This window comes from Opisthorchis viverrini (genome assembly GCF_000715545.1).
Source record: "Opisthorchis viverrini unplaced genomic scaffold opera_v5_59, whole genome shotgun sequence".
Classification (NCBI taxonomy): Eukaryota; Metazoa; Platyhelminthes; class Trematoda; order Opisthorchiida; family Opisthorchiidae; genus Opisthorchis; species Opisthorchis viverrini.
In genome coordinates, this window is record NW_008751715.1 from 262,035 (window position 1) to 285,693 (window position 23,659).

The following is a 23,659-nucleotide window of genomic DNA, read 5'->3' on the forward strand; positions in this document are numbered from 1 at the left end:
AGCTGATTTTGACAACTGATGCTTCGAACGCTGCCCTCGGTGCCGTGCTTCATCAAGTTGTTAGCAACACATCTCAACCATTAGCGTTTTTCTCGCAGAAGATGCAGGCTGCCCGATTGCTTTACAGTACTTTTGGTCGTGAATTCTCGCAATTTACCTTGTTATTCGGCATTTCGGGCACTTGTTAGAGAGTAGATTGTTTACCATTCAGACCAACCTTCAACGCCAAGCCTGATCGATATTCGCCACGCGAACTACGCCATCTTGACCATATTTCACAGTTCACTACCGACATTCGGTACACTCCGTGTTCGGACAATGTCGTCGCAGATGCCCTAACCCGTCCTAACGTCAACGCTCTTCACCCTTCCCCGCAGCTGGACCTAGCCAACCTGGCTAACCTTCAAAATGGTGATCCTAATTTTTTGCCCATTCTATCCTTCCTTTTATTTCAGTCTCTTCAATTTCCTTACCTATCCAATCCGGAACCACTTTTTGTGATATGTCTACAGGCTCGGGCCGCCCAATCGTCCCCGAAGGCTTTCGACGGGTTGTTTTCCACCATTTTCATGGATTTTCTCTTTCAGGAATCAGAGCAACGAGGAAGTTGATTAGTTCGCGCTTTGTATGGCCCTTCATGAATAAGGACCTGACATCCTGGGGCAAACAGTGCATTGCCTGTCAACGCAGTAAAGTAACTCGGTATACAAACTCACCTATCGTTTCATTTGCCGTTCCTGATGCTAGATTCACCCACGTCCATCTCGACATTGTTGGTCCTTTTTCCCCATCAAACGGTTTCATTCATAACCTTACCATGATTGATCGATTTACCCGTTGGCCAGTAGCTGTACCCATTTCGGATACTTCAGCTGAAACGGTTGCTTTTTCATTTTTGCAGCACCGTCACTACCGATCGCGGTTCACAATTTCAGTGTAATCTCTTCCGGAAATTTTCTACACTATTCGGTTTCCACCACATATCGAATACCGCGTATCACCCCTGTTCTAACGGTTTGGTTGAGCGTTTCCATCGATACCTCAAAGCTGCACTGAATGCCAAATGAACCCATCTTCATGATCCTCTTCTTTACCCCTCATTTTGCTTGCTATTCGCTCCACTATTAAGGAGGATCTTCACTGTTCCCCGGCCGAACTAATATACGGTAAAACTCTACGTCTACCCGGTGAACTAGTTTCCTCTTCTGGCGCACAGCCCGAATCACCCGTTACATTCGTCTCCCGTCTGAAACAACATATGTCCGAACTTCGTGCGACACCGGCCAGACAATCAACGCGAACAGAACACATCTCAGCCGATCTCTCTTCTACATCTTTTGTGTTTGTCCGACATGACGCAACGAGGAAACCTCTCCAACACTGTTATGATGGCCCCTTCAAGGTTATCGAACGTCACCCCAAATACTCCGTTTTAGAGAGAAGCGGAAAGCATGATATCGTCTCCATTGATCGCCTGAAACCTGCCTACAACCACCTCCAGCAATCCTGCTATCCCAACAACACCCACACCTACCCAACATATCCCCCCAACCTCACTCCTACCACTAGTCGCTCCGGATGTCGCGTCCGATTCCCTCAGCACTTAGCTGATTACGGAACTTGAAGTGAGCAACTTGTGATTCGTGACTTTAGTTATTCGAGCGTTTTCCCTTTTCACGGTCAATGCTCTAGTGGGGGAGCAGTATGGCGTCTTGTACCTTTGTTTTACTTCCATTATAACACTACGTATTTCATCAATTGCATAATCGTTTTTTGTTTGAATACGAAAAACTACAAAAAACGCGCACTTGTACAGTTTCACATAATACAAGCGCGGTCACGTGCTTCGACTCTCTTCTGATTTCTCTCGCGCTTGCAGCGGTCATTCGCGAGTCCCATGTACTAACTCTGGCACCAACACATTTCAGACATCTTCGGAATCTATTATATGTGGGAACTGTTCAGAAGAAGACCTCTGGACCAACATAATTGGATTATTGTTTATTCGCTGACCTGGGCCAACGACGAGCAATTTTAAAGAGAACAATTGTTAGTGAGTCTGTTCCATCTGATCTCTTTATTTTTGTATACCCAACCTAACGTCATTATTTTTATTTCTTTGACACACACTCCTGGTAAACTAACTTATTGGGTAGCCAGACCACTACACGTGTCACCGGAAGTTACAATTGGATTAGACTAACTCAGCGGTACAGTCACAACTTCGATAACTCTATAGTTTCGGCGGAAATAATTTGGGAGTGCAAATAGCCAGTGGCCAACTCAGTGCTTTGTGGATTTGGATTCAAATGTTTGTTTGGAACTTTGCGGCTGCCAAACTTCCTTCCCTCATGGCATTTGATAAGGAGTTAAATAAATAGATGAGGGATAACTATGCGGGTCATGTGCGTGCTGCGCATAAAAACAGCACGAACACTATATTTCATCGCGAATGGGTGTACTTAAGATATAGCAGAGGTTCAACTCTACTAACCCAAAAGTTGGGCAATTAGAAAAGGCTGGTAAATGAAGTGCAGTAAATAGTAAAAATGTCGCACGAGTCACCGGCTGTACAAAAGGGGTTTTTCCAACCGGACACGGAAACGCTTTGACAGTCACCCCTTATTGCCTTAAACACAACCATTGTGCGAACAAGATTTTAAAGATTTTAAACGATGGATTTCCCGTAGCACGACGGCTAACCAAGGAGCAGTTGAGTACCCCAAAGTTCTGCTGCGGTATGGAACGCCGTCGTGTGATACACCTCATCTTGTGGGTTGCAACTTCGGAAGGGCACCCATCACTTGGGACACCCATAAATACCGCCGAAATTGCCGTCCTACTGTGCTGAACAAGTGCCGGTTGATTGGATTTCATTTTCACAGGCGATATGTCTGGCTACGCTTAGTGTCTGTGTTGTGGTTGGTGGAGGTCAACACAGACACGTGTGTTTCACCAGATGACAGAAAATAGTTGTTTTTGATGCTTCCCGGACGTCATAAATGACAATGGAAAACGCTCGACTAGCCAACTGGGTTGAGCAGTTTTTGAGCAGCTAATCTGTGGCCCGTAGATACAAGCTCTACACGGTTCTGATTACATATGGCGTACGCAATGGTTGTCCCGTCATGCACGTCATTGTGAAAAATCTATCGGTCAGTTTCACCTTATTTTGGAAGATTATGGGCGAACGGTATCCGGCGAACACTGTTTATGGACAGTTTGGCGATACAAATGCGGGTGGCCAGTCGTGCTCGGCTGCGATTTTAAGTTACAGTATTTCTATATTTACAAAGCAACCAGAAGGCACGTACTTGTCATATTACATTCATGTATTCTTTTAGTAGACATTCGACACGTTTTACTGTATGGCCAAACTAGGCAGTGCAGCACAGTGGAATTTTGTCCATCCTATTACTAGCATACCTATTCCGAACACGAGAGCTTCTTCTTACCTCCAGGACCATGAGACACTTATCACTCGCGAAGGTGTGCACGGTCCAGGAGGATCCACTTTCGCGGTGCAGCCAACGGTGGCCTATAGAAAGTCAACGGTTGCTGGAAAAAGCGGGTACACTACTGGTGCAGTCCAGAGGATGCCATACCCAAGGTGTCCTGGCGCTGATTTGCTGATGTGGCAACAAGAGACTCACACAAAGCGTGACTGTGAGCGAAAGCTAAACCTCGAGGGCAATGGCTGATTTCTGAGCGTGGTTTGCTGAATAGCTACGTCTGCATGGAACGAAGCACAGGGCCACAGTGTGGATTTATTTCAATTCTTACTGTGTACAACTTTACTCCCCGTTTTTGTTGTTCTGGTTTTGAGCCTTCCTTTTATGTTTTAAGCCTGAATGCTATTTGGCCTTGTCATCGCACGCGCTGGTAAAATAGAAAAATTGACTTCCTCATTTTATAACCACGTTACATTGTGTTGGTGTGAACCTTTACATCCGCTAGGGATTGGAAGTTCCTAAACCGATGTATAGAAACGGGCATAATCCTGCGAGATGAGGACTGTAGGTTTTATTGTATTATTGTATTCATAGGACCGCATTGGTTGATAAGCCTTTATTGAAAAATTTGACCTATAGTGTTTTTGCTTTACTCAGTGTTTTTAAACTGATTGCTGGAAATAATAATGAGTGTCCTGGAATTCTTCGTGCTTCCCGACTTTCAGCTCGGAAGGGAGCCCATAGGAAGCCATAATTTATTGGTATATTTCTAGTACCAATGCTTTTGACCACCTGTTTTATGCAAAAGATGGCAATGGCTTCGTATTAAACTTCCAGCTTCAGAACTCTCGCCAGCACTTTCGGGGACAACCTATCCGACCATCGCTGCAGTCTTGACGCTCTGGTTGAGCTACGACGTGGGCGGTTGATGGGATTCCAGTCTATCCTTTTTTCTATTGAGGTTTCATGTATTTTGGGTGGGTTTCGTATTTTTGAGTCCTAATACTCAATAAACAGCAGCTACAAGATAGAGTGCAACATGAATCAACTCAGAAAACTGACGCTCTGGTAACATTGGCCTATAAGGCTGACACCATTTCGGTAGTAGCTAAATGAAGTAAGTAATCCAATCAGTTTAACAGCAACCTACATCAGCGGTGTTCTGATGAAATAACTTATAGTTTTCTTCAATCTCAGGAAGTGATGGCCCGGTAAACACTGCGCACGATTAAGGCCGCTCGCTTCCTGGCGGGACATATGTGACGGTAACAAAATGAAATGAAATGTTTCATCTCATTCATCTTCTAACACTTACATTTTCCGGTAACGAGATGAGTCAAGCGGTGGGAGCGCAAGTTTGCCAACCAGAAGGTCCGTGGGTCGAAACCGACCTCCGCCTTTCGTCTTCTCCTGTTTAGGCTTGGGCAACCTGGCAGCATCCCAGCCTTTGAGTGGCATGGCAACCAGGTACGGAAAGGGTGTTACAGCTAAACGAATAAAACTGACATTTCCACTCGATATAACCGACCTCCGCCTTTCGTCTTCTCCTGTTTAGGCTTGGGCAACCTGGCAGCATCCCAGCCTTTGAGTGGCATGGCAACCAGGTACGGAAAGGGTGTTACAGCTAAACGAATAAAACTGACATTTCCCACTCGATATAGATGGATATGTGGGCAAGTGAGCGGTGTTCGCTTAGCTGTCGGGCACGATTGACGTGGGCCGGATCTCCAGTTGACTGAGCATCGAAGAACGTTCACCACGCGTTAATAATTTACCTTGCAAGCAATGACAACCTTGTGGGGCTATCTAAAATACGTTTATCAGGCTTCTCTCTGATTAGAGATGGGGTCGAATGACTAGTGCAGCTCACCATGCACATGTCCAACCAGAAGCTATCCGGAAACTCTTCGTGGTTAGCTATGGGAAGGCTGTTACTCTCCCCAGTGTGTAATATGGAAATCTGCTTTCTGTAGAAAGTTACTTGAATGGTGTCGAAGCGACATGAACCAAATTACCAGAGAGCTCATCACAGGAAACAGGTCGTCTGAAACTTATGTCAACATCTACTCCTTCAATCCGTATATTGGAATTCTGTGAGCATAACCTATATGCTGCGAGCCTTAAGGTCTTCAAAACTCGTGTGGTGTATCAAAAATCAGTGAGATTTTCTATCTTAAAACAAAACTTGAAACAAAACTTAGCGATGTCCTAGGACGCGGATTTCTGCATTTGTTCATTTATATACCAGACTCAGTGTTCATACGGGGCTAACTCCCCCGTTTATTTTGCGTCAGCGATTGTAATGTAGACTGTAGCAAGTGACGCAACCAGCCACCAGCAAACCCTGTCCATTTTTAGCGATGCACGCTTTGCGAAAGGTTAAGACATTACTTTGATTATTATCCAGCGGATTCTCCTTTCTTTAAAACATTTTTGGGTCGAACAAAAAGTTTGACGGAAAATGATGCATTTTGTCCCAACCAAGAACCACTATGAACTGTCCCAATATTTTGAGATTGTTTTCCTTTATATCGCTTCTCAACCTCGGACACGCGTTCACCTTTGAAATTGCAGCGCAACGGCTTCACATATACATATATAGGTATATTTATGTATATATATACATACTGAAAAGTTGGCTATGTCCGGTTATATTTTGAGATTGTTTTCCTTTATATCGCTTCTCAACCTCGGACACGCGTTCACCTTTGAAATTGCAGCGCAACGGCTTCACATATACATATATAGGTATATTTATGTATATATATATACATACTGAAAAGTTGGCTGATGTCCGGTTTTACTCCTTCACATCCGTTTGGGAGACGTACCTGAAGAATGACCATGTGATATTCGCGCGTACAGCGAGTACTCAAAGCATCAAGGCTGTTTACCTTACGAGTCCGCGTACTAAGATGTAGCAGGCAATCCGCAATACCAACGGGAAGTCGCAAGTAAGAGCCAAGAGTCGCAGTAGGTTCTTCCTTTAACGTTGCATCGTGCATTTCTAGTTACTCATCCATTTATTGATAGTAACTACTCAGTTCGCATCGGCTGCAAGAAATAGCGCAATAAGCATCAGCTTTTGAGGGCAGGTTGTGTAAACATGACTCACTGAGGCTGCCCTCACTGAGGTACTAGCATTAAATAGTATTTTGTCAGTTGCCTGCTTCATACTGATAATTAGATAAACCAGCTTATATCTTCCTTTCATCTTAGAACGGTAGTAGCTCGATGAACACTGCGCACCCCGGAGGTCTTACGCTTCTTTCCAGGATATAGGTAGTAAAAAACGAACAAAAAATTTCAACTTTTCATGTTGCCCCCGCTGAATGTTTGGCTTTTCCCAGTGGAGATTGACGGACGCGCAATACTTAGTTGATCACTTGCATGTTAGTCGTGCGAGCCAGCTAGGTTGGTTTCGCTGTATGTTGTAATTGATGCGGGGTCCACCTTGCTGGTTGATTAGGTATCGTGTGCAAGCAAACAGGTTGCGACTGATGGTAGGCGATATTCTTAGCAGCTCATTTTGTATACGTCTAACGACAAACTATTGGGAAAATATTCAAAGTCAGAGATGAAAACATGATGTGCACTGCGCCTTATAATGAAGAAACCTACTGCAAATAAACAGGATATGGATAATTCCACCTTAACTGTCCTGTCCTCTTGACGCCATTTGCTTAATTTTTTAGTGCAGCTGCGCTCACTAGATCACGCGATTCCTTTGTTTCTCAAACGCACAAAGCACGTGACGAAACCCTGTCCAGCTCGCAACCTTGGCTGATAACGGGTACACTGTAATTTCCCATCCACTTTTGTGAACGCGGCTACTACCTGCGTCACGCGCCGGGCTTACGAATTTCAACCACATCAGGTCAAGTTGTATTCACGTCAGTACAACTATCAAACACGAGTGGACACCACCATCTTTACAAAGCCCACAATACATAAGAACGCAACTTGGTCCAAAAACATACGCGCACAAGACGGAAAGTCAACTGAGGTCAATAAGCTATCACGGACAACTACGGGACACGTGCAGCAGCTATAGTCAGCGAAGACACGCCACGCGTTCAGAGATTTACCCAAAAGCTCTCGCTAAGTAGTCCCCAATCGATAATTCTCTTTCTGGCTCATTCCTTTCTTGAATTGTATTTATTAAACCATGGTGCAACTAGCAACTGGAACTACCATATACCGTATTGAGAAATGTAGTTGTTACTTTCTGAATAATGTTATGGCCATCAACATCTAAGCACTAATAAGCAGCATATGACCATATCTGTATTGCGTGAATTCGTACAACCGCGCGTCTTTATAGTTTTTCGTATTCAAACATAAAACGTTTATGCAACTGGCAAAATACGGACTGGTATAATGGAAGAAGAAAGATGCAAAACACTACAGACGTTTTCGGCAGGAGATCCTCGGCGAACTGTCGTTTGTTTGTCTGTCGGATGGATGATCCCTACCCCAGGATCTTGCACAAATACCCAGTACACATTGCACCAAGCAGTCACATACACCGGGATGGGGGTCATCGTCGGATAATGGCAGAGGAGCATCTACCGTCAGGTTATTGAGGCAAAATTAACTGCAAACCTGAGGAAAGATGTTATTGGCATTTCTGATGAGGCGCTTCACATATGCACAAGCCGAAATGTCCGTTAAAACGCTTAGTACCAGTAAAGTCGCCGCGGCTTCTCAGTGGCAAGGTGGCTAAGTCAAATGGCCTTTTCTGTATAAGGCGAGAGTGCGCTTGCATCCCATTCATTATGGGCCCAATATACTTGGGTTGCTCCAAAAGCGCACAATTCAGAAAGTTTGTGCCTTTCGTGCGTGGACACGATTAAGCTTATCAACATGGTCCTGAGTGCCAACAGAGTCCTTGAAATAGGCAGCTAGCTGCTGTGAGACGGCTGAAGACTAAAATCTCAACTTGAGCGCATCGGTGGGTAATTGCACCGGGCCCATTTGAAGAGGGTCAATGCATAATGCCTTAATGCATACCTCAGCTCCTAATGCGTATGCATCACATGATTCTGCTTGATGTTTACTTTTGAAATGACGTTCGTCTTTACACACTCAGACGATACACGAAAATATGCAATAAATACCGATTTCTTGCTCAATGCTCCCAAACACTCGCTCCGAAAATTGCTATGTACGGCTCTTAAATCCAGCTGTACCATTTTATAACAGTCAAATGTCTGCCCTCGCTAAGTGAAGAGTTGAAAGCGTTTGGCTAGAAATGAAGATTCCATCTTTATGATGGATTACACCGGCATGTCTGGATGACATCTATGAAGAAAATGCCTGAGCGCGATGCACTCCATTTGGGCTGGCAAGGCTGAAATGATTGAAAACGTTAAAATACCAACCTAGAGCATACATTGGCTGCATGCTTCATCAGAGGTATTGGATGCAGATGAAGTAAGGGTCTTATTGCGCTGGTAACATATGACCTGCCTAGAGGACATTTGGATGGGAACAGGTAGGATGTGAAGCCACTCGTTGCTTTTCTCTTATGGTGCACAAAAACCTGTGATTTTTGTAATGACATCAAACGCCTGTCTTCCGCCACTGTGCACTGCTGGCGAGGGTTAGTTTAAAAGGCCTCCAGTGACAAGTGTTGTTTATCTTGAACTATACCTCACTGCGCTAAACGCAGGTGCCATACTTTATTGAGAGCTTATTAGATACCTGGAATAGGATGAATATCAATGCAAAACTGCTTCTTTTTGTTTCGGTTTTGTATAAATTAGAACCTGGAACAAAGTATAAGCAAAATGAACCGACAAAAAATGTTTTCACAGAGACTGGCAATCGATGGGTATTTATTTGGTCGCCGGATCCATTTCGATTCTATGTAACTATAACCAATTACACGTAGAGGCCTACTGACGCTAATCCAGAGACTCTTTTATTCATGACCACGCGAATTGGTAGAAGAAAGATCCACTGAATGGCTTTGCTTGGGAGACAGTGGACACACTGGCGTCACTTTTTAGGTTATGTTTGGGTTTAAAAGCTTCTTGAGGGAAGGAATTCGTGCTAAGCGCGGGGCGAAACGCGAATGAAATCACCGACTTTGTGAGGAGCATAGAATGAAGGCCAACGGAATGCTTACATCCGGATAAAAGCTTAGCAGTTTATAACGAACGTGTCCCAGAAGCGGCCAAAGCCAGGTGAAGAGTTTGCTCACAGTTACAGTTATGGGCAAAAGTGGGTAAGAGCACCGCCAAAAGTGGGAAACGAAAAGTTGCGGGTGTGCTATCAAACTGGGTATGGCATTGCCATGCCATTACTGCAGTGACATACTTTCGTTTCATAATGACGCAGGTTGCGCTACGCAGCTTTCATTCCGAATCTTACGAGTTTCTGTGTTCGGTATGACGAGTTTATTGAGAATGTAGAAAAATGATTCTCACCGAAAATAGTGCATTCTTGAATAAGCTAAATATTTTAAAACGTTCATTGTTTGTATTGTAATGGAAAACGTTCTGAAGGGCTAAACAAGGCAGAAGGTACAATCGCCCCTGGTAATATAAATTTTGTCACAAAGGGCATGCAAATGGCATACCATCATGTATTGTGTTCACAATGTTCAGTGCGCGATTAAACAAAGTGCACCTGAATGGGAGCCATCACCACTGAGTTCAGGGCGAGATAAGACAGTCATAGCTAGCAACCAGACAAATCTGACAATGTATAAAAACTATTACAACAGCCATAAATTGCAAGGAGCAAACATAAAAATAGCTTTGTAGGCTGAGGAGAACGCAATGCCGTTAAGCATAAACTCAAAGGTCTGGTGAAAATGTCCCGCAATTAAGGGGGTAAAGTGAATGCGCGATTTGCTTTGTTTCATCCCACAGAGATTTGGCACAGCCCTTTTTGTGACACTGCTTCTCTGAGCCCAAGTCCAAACCTGTAACCGGTGTACATATAGCTGTTGAATTTGGAATTGCTTGAATTGTTTTGATCAGTCATGCGTCTTGCTTAAGCGTCCGCAAAGCCGCTCCTAATGGGTTGTCGAATGTAGAATCCGTATGTAATCGTCTCCGTTGGCGGTCCGGCACCAGCTTGGTGATCCTAATTTCCGCTGATGCAGTCGACGGTCGAGGTTCAACCACCGTGATGTTTGGTGAACATTTTCTGCATGCAGTAGTACATAACCTTATAACTTGTAGCGTGACCCAGATGCCATGAGAGTTGCACCCTATCCCAAAATGTTCCCAGTCATTTAGGTTAGCGCAAGGAGCCGGAAGTAACAGCCACCGCGTCGTTATCGTAAAAACTTATCATTACTTTTACTAAAACACCGCGCGGTTAAACGTATTCCTCACAGAGCATCATTTTTTTCCGTGTCCATCATGATATACTCAAAACCCCCCATTGTAGGACCTGTGTACCGCAGTTCGACTGAACTCACCTTGAGCTCCTTTAGAAATGTACGTCAGCTTTTGCGCCTTTATGCTTTTCCTTCTACTACTCTTCCACTTGTGAACTTTCTTGCTACCTTAAACCACGGACTATACGCTCAATATATAGGCAGTTTTTGTGGCATGGGGTCGACAGCTATAGAAGATCCTCTCAAATACTACACGTAACCACTGTAGAGTGGCAATGTGATCTTGGACCCTAATCAAGTCAAACTGGTCTTTTGCCCTATTTATGTCATAGTTGTTGTTGTTCTGGATACGGGGCTGAGGTTCAGTTTCCTCTCGCTCAAAAGTCAATTGTGCACCTCCTCCAGACTTATCAGCTGATCACACACTGTCCAGTATTTTCTTTTGTATGCCTCCATTCGTCCTAACTGCGGCCCCCTTATTCTCATATTCACTGGTAAACCAGGAGTAATAGCGTGAACATCTGGGAACGCACTATCATCGGTCCGACAGTCCCGATCTACAATCACTGTAGAGATACTCGTTTGGGCTTCCGTGGATATGCTTCATTGCGCGGGCTAATTCGAGGATCCATATATGCATAGGCTATTCAGCATCAGTGGGAGCAATTTGATAAACAAGGCCATCCCTCAGGTGGTCCATACAGAGTGCACAACATAGGAAACTATCCATTATCCGGTCTGGTGTCTGAACGTCACAGACCGCTAGTGCCTCCTTCCATAGCATGCATACTGCACTGCTCATCCGATATAATCACCAACGCATTATAAGCCTTGAGCCCGTATGTCGTTCCGCTCAAAAGCTGTTGACTGAAATCTATCACGCAATTTAACTTACACACTAGAACTGTAGGAAATCCGTGGAGACCTTGAAACTCAGGGAATCCATTGGTCCCGAATTTCAGCCAATCGGTGCTTTCGATTTATCAGGTGGGACAATTGAATTCTGTGTGGGAGTTTCTCTCTGTCCCTCTCTCTGTTTTTAGTCTCTTGCTCTACTTGTTTGTTTTCGACATCAGGGCTGTTGAGAACTCGAATGGCTGGTTGTAGTACATTGCGCTGAGGCATGCTCGATATAAATCTTCACCGTGACAACTCAATTGAATTCATATACCCAGCACTCGCTGGTTCATTGGGATGGAAGCAAGGAGATGAAGAAGGGAGATGGGCGCATAAAGCAATCGAAACCCTTGTTAAGAAGTTGAAAAAGCGAAAGGGGGTTCTTGAAACTCTTCAGTATGCGCTGACGCACCCCAATGAACCAAGTGAGTGTGTTACAATTCCGAGGTCCCTGGATGGGCGGATTCAAGTATGTATCTCAGTTTTAGTACCGAATTTTTCCCACAGGTTTCCCACCGGAAAGGTTTCCCACATGTAATTTACTGCCGAGTATGGCGCTGGCCTGACCTTCAGAGCCACCACGAATTACGCTCAATAGAAAGCTGTAAAGTTCCTTTCAATTCTAAAGAGCCGGAGGTTTGTATCAACCCATACCACTACGCACGAGTTGACTACCCAGGTATTTAATTTTTGTGGGCTGACACAGTGATCTTTAGTACTCCCACCGGTTCTTGTCCCGCGGTATAATGAATATCCCGTCCCTACAACCTCCGATGTTAACTCGTCGCAAGCGTCTTCATTCCAGGATCCTAATGTGACTTCGAATTCCAACACAAGTAAGTTGAATCTTCTGGCGTCTGTTTGAGCATTTCTATGCTTTCAAACGCGATTAGTTTGTTCATTGGCGTCAGGGTGTGCAATTTCTTGAGTTTAGCATCCCTGAGAACTACATATCCCGATTTCGCTTACTGACATTTTGCCTTCTTAACTAAGTGCATCTAAAGCTCGAAACGAGGCAGAGGTGTTAGAATTTAGTTCCAAACATATAGTTCACAACTTCACTGCTTGCGTCACTCAGCGTCGCCAATAATTTCATCTTGTTTTGCTGTCAACAATGATGCTGACGCAGCACCGGAAACGAGACGGCACCAGATGTCAGTGTTTTGGCAAGGTTCTCCATCGGGCATCCAATTTTCTATCGAAGCGTGACGTGTAAAAACGCAGACGTTCTGAGCTTAGCAAAAATCCCAACATGCCGAATTCCTTCCCCTTTTCATTTTACTATTTTCCCCTAATTTCCTTTAATAGATAACGGAGGCAGCTCCTTGAGCACCAACCCCATGTGCACACCGCGATAGGCAGCCTCCCCTGCAATCCCAAATAACAGCAACCGGGCCAGAAGAAAGTCGCATGTACTATCATAGTGTCTAGCATATCCACCGGGAGTCCCAAGGCGAGTGTTCAGTTTATCCGGAAATCATACTAGGCTGGTGGGGTACGATCCGTTTATCCAGGCGATTATTTTCTTTTCTCGGTGGCTTTTTTAAGCGCAAGCCAATTCTTTGTGACTGAGATAACCTGCCGTATGACTATCCCTGTGGATCACCACCATATTAGCACACCATCCTTCAGACATTCTTCAGGCACACCTCACTCATTTCATTTGAAAGAGATGGATTAGAGAACATAGAGCGTCGCCCGGATCGCATGTACGGGTGCTGTTCAGATACCCTGATGAAAATTATCAGGACTGGATGAACTCTTACAGTCGAGAGCACAAGCGGTTCTCTTGGTGTCGTTCACATGCACTTCCATAGCGCTCAGTGCTTTGCATACATTAGTTTGAATGTGATGGATTCTCCGTCATCCTTACACTAAATCCGTTACGTAGAGACGAACTTACCGTTTATGTGACGGTTGTGTGTCTCTATGAACCATTGAAGCATACTAAAGGACGTGTCCCTGCGACACTCGCAATCTCTTTTACCGCGTTGGTCAATAGTTAGAGGTCCGGCAAACAGACTCCAGGCTGGGATTTGAAACATGTACAGTGACTTGTTCTCTTAAAAGAGAGGAACTCAATGACATTTCCCGCCAAGAACCGCTGCCTTGTAATCAGGCTTTTGATCCAAAGGCTTTGGTTGAGGACCCCAATCGTCCTCATTTCTGGGTATGTGTTCCATGACAATGACCCGGCCAACATATAATCATGATTCCTACAGGTAATGATACCGTCGTGCCACATGGTGTTATCAGCCGGACCGCCTCACTTGCTCGTATGCCTAACCCTCGTTTGCGAAGAGTGCTGTTGCCCATGCTCAACTCAGTGATGGAAGCATATAGGTGGCCAACCCTGGCACAGAGGTATGAAGAAGATTACGAAACTTCTGGGTGCTGTCTGTGCTAATCACCATCCAGGATGTTGACCGCGTGATCCGTAATGCGCCGGGCTGGAGACGCTGCAAGATATGGCTGCCACCCGATGTCAGTGGCGTTCTTGTTGCCAGTTTCTATCCGGATTGGCTGAATGAGTGTCTGAAGGTGTAGATACCTTGTAATGATTGATAAGCCACAATAAGTATTTTCACCGTCCGCCTTTATTCTTTTCTTCACACTAGGGCTTTCAAGTAAATCGTGGTTGTACAGCAGTGAACCACCGGTGTTGTACACCAGTGTTATGCTGTCGATGATGATGCTTCACTTGCTGCATACGTCAGGGCGGGTTTGCGAAAACAGGTCATTGTTGATACCAGCTTTGTTTCTCTTCCACATACTTTTTTCTTCTCTCCCCCATCCCATTAACAACTCCATTCTTGTAGCTCCATCCGTTAGGATTGACGACCCCGTTCGTCTTGCATCGGTCTTGGCCACAACATCTGGTTGGCCGGCACCGACAAACCCAGGGGTTTCGATATCAATCTTTGAGTCTCGATGCCCGATCTATATGGCCGCTTTCAATCTTCACACTCTGAAGTTAGCAGGAATACGTCACTTTTTTTTTCTCACAGTAGACTCGCTTGACATTGGTGTGTTGCCATGTATCAGAAGCGAGAATTCAAGATACAAGCACAGTGGTTGAGGTGACTACCCGATCACTCTCTCCACTTGGGACCGCGCTCCATTAGCCTCCAGAGGCCGCTGCGTCAGGATGTGCAGGGGTCGGCATCATCCGAGGTCATGGGGATAAAGGATTCTTGCTCGATTGGAAAAACGTCAGTTATCGCATCTCTGCGTTTCCTATGGTGACTTCCTTGAGGGAATCTCAATAGGAAAGCTGACCTCTGTCTGTTTATCGGGTCTTTTTACACCCCAACGTCAGTGAAGCATTAATAACTTCACTGATGTTGCCGTTTCTGATGATGTTTCTTACACTCCAGCCGGCAGTAGCTCTGACACCGTCAAAGACGATTATAAACTTGAGTGTACTGTTACCGCGGGCTAAAGCCAGATATCTTTGTGGTTACCGGAGATCTAGATGCAATTCTGGGCAGAATTAGCGCTTCTAAGACCAAATTGGCTATTCAAGCTCAGTTGGATTCGGAATGTACTGGCAACGGTGGACCACTGCTTGAACCTTGCTGCACTGCATTGCAAAATAACCAGAGTCGTCTAGCTACATTTTTGCCTTGCGACGGCGCACCAGCCACTGACGAAAAATAATTAGGTTGCCCTGACCAGTAACTGGCTGGTCACCTTGGATTTTGACCGCACGCTCACTCGGAGTATTTTTTCTCTTCGCTTTCCAGGGCTTCGTAAGGCGCGGACAAGTGGCTTAGCAAGCTAAACGCTGGCAGATCCCGAAATTAGGCAAATTTAACAGAAAGGTCTTCCGGACTATCTTTCAAGTGTTCCACCCTAATAGTTGAATTCATGTTGGAACGAGATCGCCACGTCTTTGCACAGATCTGGGAGCTTTGTCTGTTTCATGGCTCCATTAGGTCCGCTGAAGCACTGGGTGTCAAATAGAACAGTGGCACTGATTGAATTTCTGAGAAATGCTCCTGACCCTGGACGTAATCCACCTTGGCGAATTTTCAAGTGCCAAGTCGAACTTAGGGTGCGCGTTTAATGTGAAGCTTGGTGGACACAATACTAAGGAAATGGAAGAGACCCATAAAGCCGGGCATGCCAGAAGATTATTCCAGTTGATCCATGCGACAGGTTCCCGGAAACGACTAAGTGGCGCGACCATCTCGAATAAAGGCGCCTCGAGCTCTGGGCCGAACACTGAACAAAAAATCTCGTATCTATCTGGGTCCATTCAATTGGAACTGAAGTAGACTCCTGGACAGTGAACCTGGCACCTCTACGGCTGCTCGATCGCTACCAAGGTCGTAGTCTCGATGGTTTCTTGCCAACACTGCTCAATAATACAGGTAAATTCCTCAGTCAGCGTTTGTCTGCCGGAGACAAAAGGGGACAGTCAGCGATAGTGCCGTTTTCAAAATTAGAGGCTCGTAATAGTTCGGTGATCACAGAGGATAAGATTTCTCCTAGTCAACAAGACTGCCTTTCACGCTGCAACTTAATAGAGCAAGCCAGATTAAACCCTCATCAAGTTTGAAGGTTCTGTTCCACATTGTAGTTCTCAACGCTCCTACTGTTTGTGAAATTAGGCACCAGGCGTATGTTGTTTAGGTTTTTTCCGTTCCGATCGATATGCTGTGCTTTCGAGGCACGCATATAAATAACCGTCCAGCTGTAACACCCTTTCGGTGCCTAGCCGCCATGCTACCCGAAGGAAGCACGGGGGCTTGGGTATTGTCAGGTTGCCCAAGCATAAGCAGGGAATGTCGACATGTAGAGTTCGGGTTCGAACCACGGACCTTCTGGTTAGTAAATTCGCGCTCTCACCAGCGATCCATCTCGCCACAATCTCGAACCGAGATTTCTCGCATTTTACTCTTCGGGCTCTTGGTGATCCAGTGGCTCATGGTGCTTATGATGCGAGAGTCTTACGTAGCTCCAGGGACTTTCTGGATTGAATTCCAGTAAAGTCGTCTTTGCGCCGTTTTGTTGACTGGCTCGGTTGAAAGAGATGCATACCGTCTGACAGACGGCCGCTCTGATGCTGAAAAAGTTATTTTGTCAAGATGTGTCAAGGCAGGTTCGATCAGCAAGAAGGAGGTATACTGCGATTGCGGCAGGTGTAGTGAATGCTCAGGTCAGCCGATTAAGTGTAGAAGAATCCCGTCTTGGTGACTGATTCACCGCATAGCTGCTGCATGGCGACTTCAGCTATATACTGAAAATCCTTTGTTTCAAGTCCGTACAAACTTCAATATCACTGCTGTCACCTTGTTACCTGGAGGCCGTCAACTCAAAAGCAGTCCCGGACTCTTCCGAACCACGTGAACAACTATCGGTGGAGTGCTTCAATACAAGATTACACAACTTCGTTCTGACTACGGTGCTAATGCTGAAATGCACAATAGTTTTCTCCCCTTCAAAAGTATGCCGACTGATGCAGCACCATTCAGTTCTCCACTTGCATAGTGTCTCTGTAGGCCAGTAGCGTCGAGCTGATTAGGCTAGAAAGCTTTCCCAGCCGAGCGGATACACTGTTACTACTGATGATGTAAAGGACAATTGGAAAAAGGCGAAGGTTGTTATACTCAGCTTTTGAAACCTACTGTCCGGGGTCGTTTGCACACCCCGATGAAGACTGGATTTCCTCTACCAGCAGCTTTCAGTGGTCTTAGAAAACAAAACTATACCATCAACGAAAATACTGGTTGCCTCAAACGCCGAATGTTGAAGAGTCTAATGATTGACAAAAAGCACCGGTGGATAGCGAAGGTCCCAGAAATGCAGAAAGGTTTTGTAATGGAAGCTGTCGCACCCCATTTACCTGAACCAGTCAACTTGTTCGAGGAGCGCGTATGTCAGTGAAACTACTCCCGAAAAGGGTGGGACCTCAATTCTTATAGAAACGTCGACTTGAGAGATGACACTGGCACTCTGAAAAAGAAATTCGCTATTTTCGTTAACCCGACTCCTGAAAAGATCTTGTGAACCTAAAATCCCACTGCTTCAGATCAAAACGCACTTGTTCAGACTGTTTCAACCATGTACTCTTCAAACAAGATAGCCAGTTTTTTGGCCATCCTGAATATCACAAGATAGCCAGTTTTTTGGCCATCCTGACAACTTTGCTCTCGAATATCTGGAATGGAGACTGAATACTGAAAGAATTTGGCGCCTCCATAGCGATTCCTCCATTTCAAAACCGTGCAAGAACGTCGTTCACAAGCAAAAACGTCATCGATCTAATGACCTTAACTTCCAAGACGCTCTATGGTATTACAGTAAAGTCGATCCATCATCTTGACTGTCAGAATCATTGGAATAAAGTTTGCTTCTACCATGGTCGGGCTTGCACCGATCCTCTCTTCACTTCGTGACAAGTGCCGAATATGCGCCGTGGCTTCCAGTGACCAGCAGTGGTCGCCTTGATCTGATAGCTGCTCTTGACACCACTGGTTGTTAGGAACTATGACTGTGTCCAGCGTTGAAGGGTTTTCTGTCTAAGGACTGCGCTGTTTACACCGACAGTAGCGCTTTTCTTGAATCAAACGCATTAGGAATGCAACCTGTTTTAAATTGCTATCAATGCTCCCTCACTTCATTCTGTATCGGGCAAAGAATCGTCGGTCGTCAATGAGCTAATTTGGCCACCATATCTTTCTTCTTCGTGTATAAAAATGCACGACTTTTAGGTGCGGTCTTCCAGTATGGGATTCTCCTGGCCCCATTTGCGCTTGCCTGGAGACATTAATTGAACTGTGTCAGTGGCGTTCGTGCTTTCAGCTTCCTCTCAGGTTGTCCGATTGAGCGCTCGGAGGTGTAGGCACCTCAGAATGCTTACAGCAGGCAAGCACCCGGTCCCCCTCCTCACCCTCTCCTTTCCTTTCTCACTCTAGGGCTTTAAGGATAGTCAGACAAACCCTATTCGTTTTGCAATTTTCTCGCCTTTCCAAACTTCCCACCACTAACTTATATACTCTGCATAAGCCCCAAACGACCCATACTTGTCAACTTTATTGTCAACTCATGAGTAATTGCGAAAAGACGACAAGAATGTGATCTTTATGGCTTCAGCAAGCAGTCCACCAAAATCTACGAAGTCTAGAGGACTTATGTTCTTCCAGTCTGGCGAAGGTAGCACTCCTGATATGATGCACTAATGGTGCCTCAGTTTCTTAACGTTTGTTGATAGCGGAGGTTCTGCTAACTTGTTCTGGTCCGTCGTGTTGTGTAATGGGAGATACACAGGCCCAGGTCATTCTGGTAATCAAAACTTTCCTGTAATATCTTAGGTAGGACTCACATCGTCTTGCCTTTCTCCGCTTGAATCTATTCAGGGAAAAACTTGTGGGTAGCAATATCTTACTCCCTGTGAACGATAACCATCCAAAGCTATCCGCATCATCCAGAAGTAGTTTATCTTGCTTTTATTCACCGCTACTACCAACCAGGGTATTCATCAGACATGAATTCTTCTGTTCCTTTACCTCAGCGTCTCGACCGAATGATGCGCTTATTCGCTTCCAGCCATCTATCAAGTTCTGACCTTCAGCTTCAGACTTTCTTCCACCTTCCTTAACACGATGAGTTTTCAGACTCCTAACGTCAAACTCTTCGAACTACGGTTTATTTGTACCTCAACCGACCACGAGGTTTCCGCCTACTCGTGTTTTGACTGACGTCGCAACCATGGACCCTCCTCACATGCGCGCAATGAACATTTTTAAAAGTAGTTTCAGGTGCCTCAGATACTTATGATGACAAAGAATTAAACCATTTGTCGTCTACCTTTTACTCTATTTTGACCTATCTTTGCATTCTACCTTGCATCGTGCCGTGGCTGCTGTCTGAATAACCTCTGTATACAGAGCTCTTAGTCGGCTAAACATTTACGCAGTAATACTCGTAGTATGGCCTTTGAATGGACTGACGAAAATCGTCCCAATGTCGGTTGGCTTCTAAGAACTGGTTTTTAGTTTCCCACCAGCCTTGTCTCTCATGCAGTCTAAGGAAGCTGGTGCGCCCGAGGTCGGTTGCATTTTTATATTGAATTTGCTATGGGGATTCAACTTATGAACGTAATTTCAAGATTTATTGATCTGTTGGCGTTTAACTTTCTGTATAGGGCCAAACAATTTTTAGTGGATACGAAAATCTCGCCGGAGTTCTCCGTTCTGAATCCTCCGTGAAGACATTTGCCAAAACTAGGGATGTTGAGCCCATATTTTTAGATCTTATTCTTCAACATAAATCACACGGTCCAAAACGAAATGAGTTGCTAGTAACGTATGAATTCCTAACATAAACACTTGATTTCGTGATAAGGGGTCTTAGAATACCTGCTAAGAATCTGGCCAGCTCATGGAGTTTGGAACTTATTCCGTCCACTATCTGTTGCGGCATCTAGCTTATGGATTTTCCGCAGACCATAAACCTCGTTGGATTGTTGGATTGTGATCTCGAAATACAATCGATATCACTTTCTTGCCCCAAATGTTTTATCATGAATCGCAGCTCCCCACTGATGGGTTATGCCGGTAGGGTCCCTCAGCTATTTGTTTGTTGTCTAGATGATGGCTGATTTCCATTAACACAATGGTCTTGTCCTTATCCGCCGTTGTAGTCACTTGATTGTGTTATGTAGCACCTACGAACCCAAATAAAACCACAAAGTCCCCAAATGACACTCACGAGGAATCATCAGTTGAAGTACATTGAACCAGAAGTTCAAGGATCCAAATCCGATCAAAATTATTCTTAATCTCACATCGACCGTAAGACTTAGGTACTCCCAGTACCCGCGAAACCTTTCAATGGATGTTCAACCTTAATCTATGGTGCTGTTCGAAAGCGATTTTTTTACTGTTTCTGTGCTCGTCGTAAAACTCGGCCAACTAGTAGCCTACTGATTTGACGTGACGAAACTTGTGCCAAAAGCGAAACGTCTCCGAAAACTTCTGAAATGATGACTCTTCGGTTGATTTCTGTGTTTTCGAACTAATCAAATACATTTTTTATATTACCTTACGTTGTGATTGATGAAATGTTCTCACTAGGGATGTAACTTGTTGCGGCGGCTCTCCCTCCACCTGACTTAAAACACGAGGTGCAGCTTTCGGAGTAGCTCTCTGATGAATTAGTTTACTAACCAAATACTTGGTGGAAATTGTCCCTAATGCCTAAAAAGTGATTTGCTTGTGGTCAATCAGCCTCATAATGAGTAACAGGATTGAGTTATGTCAGCTTGTCGAAGCTGACAGGGCAGTGGAAATATCGATGGTGAACCCGAAACGTGGACCTTCTGACCAATAGTCTGTGTCTTAATGCTGCTTGGGCCCGATTGTTACCGGACCATTTCCAGATCGGTCGGAGTTACTTGGTTAAGCAATTAAACTTTTTTTTACAGAGGAGCGACGCTGACGAGGATTAAACAGCTGTACAATGCTCTTCGGCTTGTCAGAGTATTTTTTAGAGGGTGGTGAGGACATCCGAAGTCCATTTTGGGGAAGGAAAGTAAAAGCGGAATGTTGGGTCCTTCGACGACGGTGGCTATAGCCTTAAGGGCATCTGGACCAATTGAAAGTTTGAGAGAGATGGGTGGAAGGATGTGTAGAACTGGGAAGTTGGTAGGATGTGTGGCGATGGAGAGCAGCATCGTTAGCTAATGCACCCAGGCTAGAAGATACCTTTGAAAACAAACGTTGCTATACAATATGAGCTGGAGAGAGGGTGGACCTTCGAGGGGAATGTGAGTTGATGTCGATGATTATGGAAATAATCCCATCAAGGCGCAAACCAATTGATCGGTGGCTCAAAAGGTCGAGTGTATCTCACAAGTTGGTAGCTTTGAGGGGAGATCAACGTATCTTGCACGATCAGAAGCTTTGAGAGTGTTGAAGGCTTTTACCCCTGTTTTGTCCAACATGTGCAGTGCTGGAAGACCTTGGATGTGAGACGTACAGCAGTAGGTCACCCGTGGAGAGACGTGCTAATCTTTACCGATACTTATTCAACCGGGTCTCGTCTTTAAGATTGCAGTTGTTTGGTCTGCAGATATTCAGAATCTGGACAAGATGAGGGTGATGTAGATGAGGTGACTGGGGATCAAGCTTGAGAAGAGGGAAATGGAATAAACCTCCAACCAGCTCGGAAAATACTTGTGGAGCCGAATGAATTAAGTCGACTCGTTACAATGGAGAGCATTTTAGGTGCACATTTCCGGAACGAAATAAGAGTAGGTTGGGAAATGTTGAGGGAGAGAACCAAGTGGCAGACTTTTCGCGTAGAAATGTTAGAGCTAAGTAGTATGATGGTTAAGGTGGTACAGCATGTGGAAATAGTGTTGGGTTTTGAAAAGGGTGATCCACAACGAGTTAAAAATTCTTATGAGGAAATGATCTGATGACCCAGTAAGTGTCAGGATTGGGAAGGAATGAAACTGTCCACGACTGTCACGACTGACTGCTTTGCGAAAGAAGTTATGGCTCCTGGTAGTTGCGCTCGGTAGTTGGTTGCATCGTCGCATTCCGCATTATCAACTGTAATTCCGCAGGAGTTTCGCACAAACGTGTAATTATAACGGATGGATGACTAGGATTGGAAACCTATCGACAGAATTCCTATGGGACCGGCCAAAATCGTTTTGCCTCTGGACGAAGTCCAGTATATTCAAACACGAATCAACTTGAAACTCAAACCAGTGTATTTTGGACTGTTCAGTATTTGGTCACTTCTGAACGTTACTGACCCTTTAATTGTTTCAATTCATGCTTTCCTTGGCAAAACGAACTGAGTGCGAACGCTTCAGGTTCATTGGTGCGACGATAAACTTCTGTTCAGATTGTTGAGTTTTTCGCGTCCATAACGGTCGTCTACAGGCTAAATTATCTGTACGAGCAGGCAAAATACGGCTCCGCACCACGCCGCTTCAATTACACTTTGAGGATACGTGTACCGATATCAGAAATTGACGTTCATCATTATTTCACCGTGTTTTAAATGAATCGGAGTGCTATCATCAGCGCAACTCAGTTCTGTCGTCAGATACCTGCTTGGCACAACCCTGTACATAAGTCACATACAAATATCCATTTTACCAGGCGTTCGTTGCTGAGTAAGTCTAGCCGCGTTCCATAGAGTTGTCGCTATGTATATCTGATCATATACTAACAAGTTAGACGAGCGTTCTGCTGTGGCTATTGTCTGTAAAAGGAATTAGAAACAAAAGAGAGCGTTGTCACGTCTAAGGATCTCCTTTTAAAGGGGCGATCACTGTTACTTCATCTTACCACCTACGAGCCTCACAAATATAATTTCAATCCCAATAAACCACTTCCCTCGCAGACTTACAACCGGTCCCCTATCAAGAACCGAAGTTCTGGTGCAGTATCGCTTACTACGAACTGAGTTGTCGTGTCGGAGAGGCCTACTTTGCTAGCCTTCCCAGTATTCTGGTTGATGGTTTCACAGATCCATCGCGCACTTCAGGCCGCTTTTCTCTTGGACTTCTATCAAACATCAACCGCAGCTTAACCGTTGAGAATACACGAAAGCAGATAGGAAAAGGTGAGTTGGTGACCCAGACTGGCGACACAGTTTCTATTAATGCGACTCCGATTGTCTTCGGTAATGATATGGGGTGGTATTTTTCACTCATCAATCATCACGTTTATATAAGTTGTCGTAAGCAAGATGTGACAGTACGATGAAAGGTGCATGGTGCCGTTTTGCCCTCAACACGCACGATCGTCATCATCATCATTGTCAGCTATAATAACCGCGTACTCGTCGTACTGTGGTTGCAGCTGCCGCAGTTTCGTTCACCGATGATTTGGGGTGTGGGTGGTAAGTAGCTGCGCATTGCAGGCGCGAGCTCGTAAATTGGTGCATAGATACAGCATTGTCAGTGAGCTGTCAAGTGGGGGGG

The 23,659-nt window shown here is 45.0% G+C and overlaps 1 protein-coding gene across 1 annotated transcript in view; it reads left to right on the plus strand.

Moving 5' to 3' along the window:
* Window positions 1–11,932: 11,932 nt before the first annotated feature.
* T265_03875 (hypothetical protein) overlaps window positions 11,933–23,659 on the plus strand; it is a gene marked incomplete at both ends in the record, with an annotated part of 30,573 nt that continues 18,846 nt past the window's right edge. The window contains 4 exons of the mRNA XM_009168467.1: window positions 11,933–12,175; window positions 12,214–12,385; window positions 12,423–12,542; window positions 23,077–23,298. Of these exons, the coding sequence (XP_009166731.1) occupies window positions 11,933–12,175; window positions 12,214–12,385; window positions 12,423–12,542; window positions 23,077–23,298 (757 nt within the window). The remainder of the gene's footprint in view (window positions 12,176–12,213; window positions 12,386–12,422; window positions 12,543–23,076; window positions 23,299–23,659) is intronic.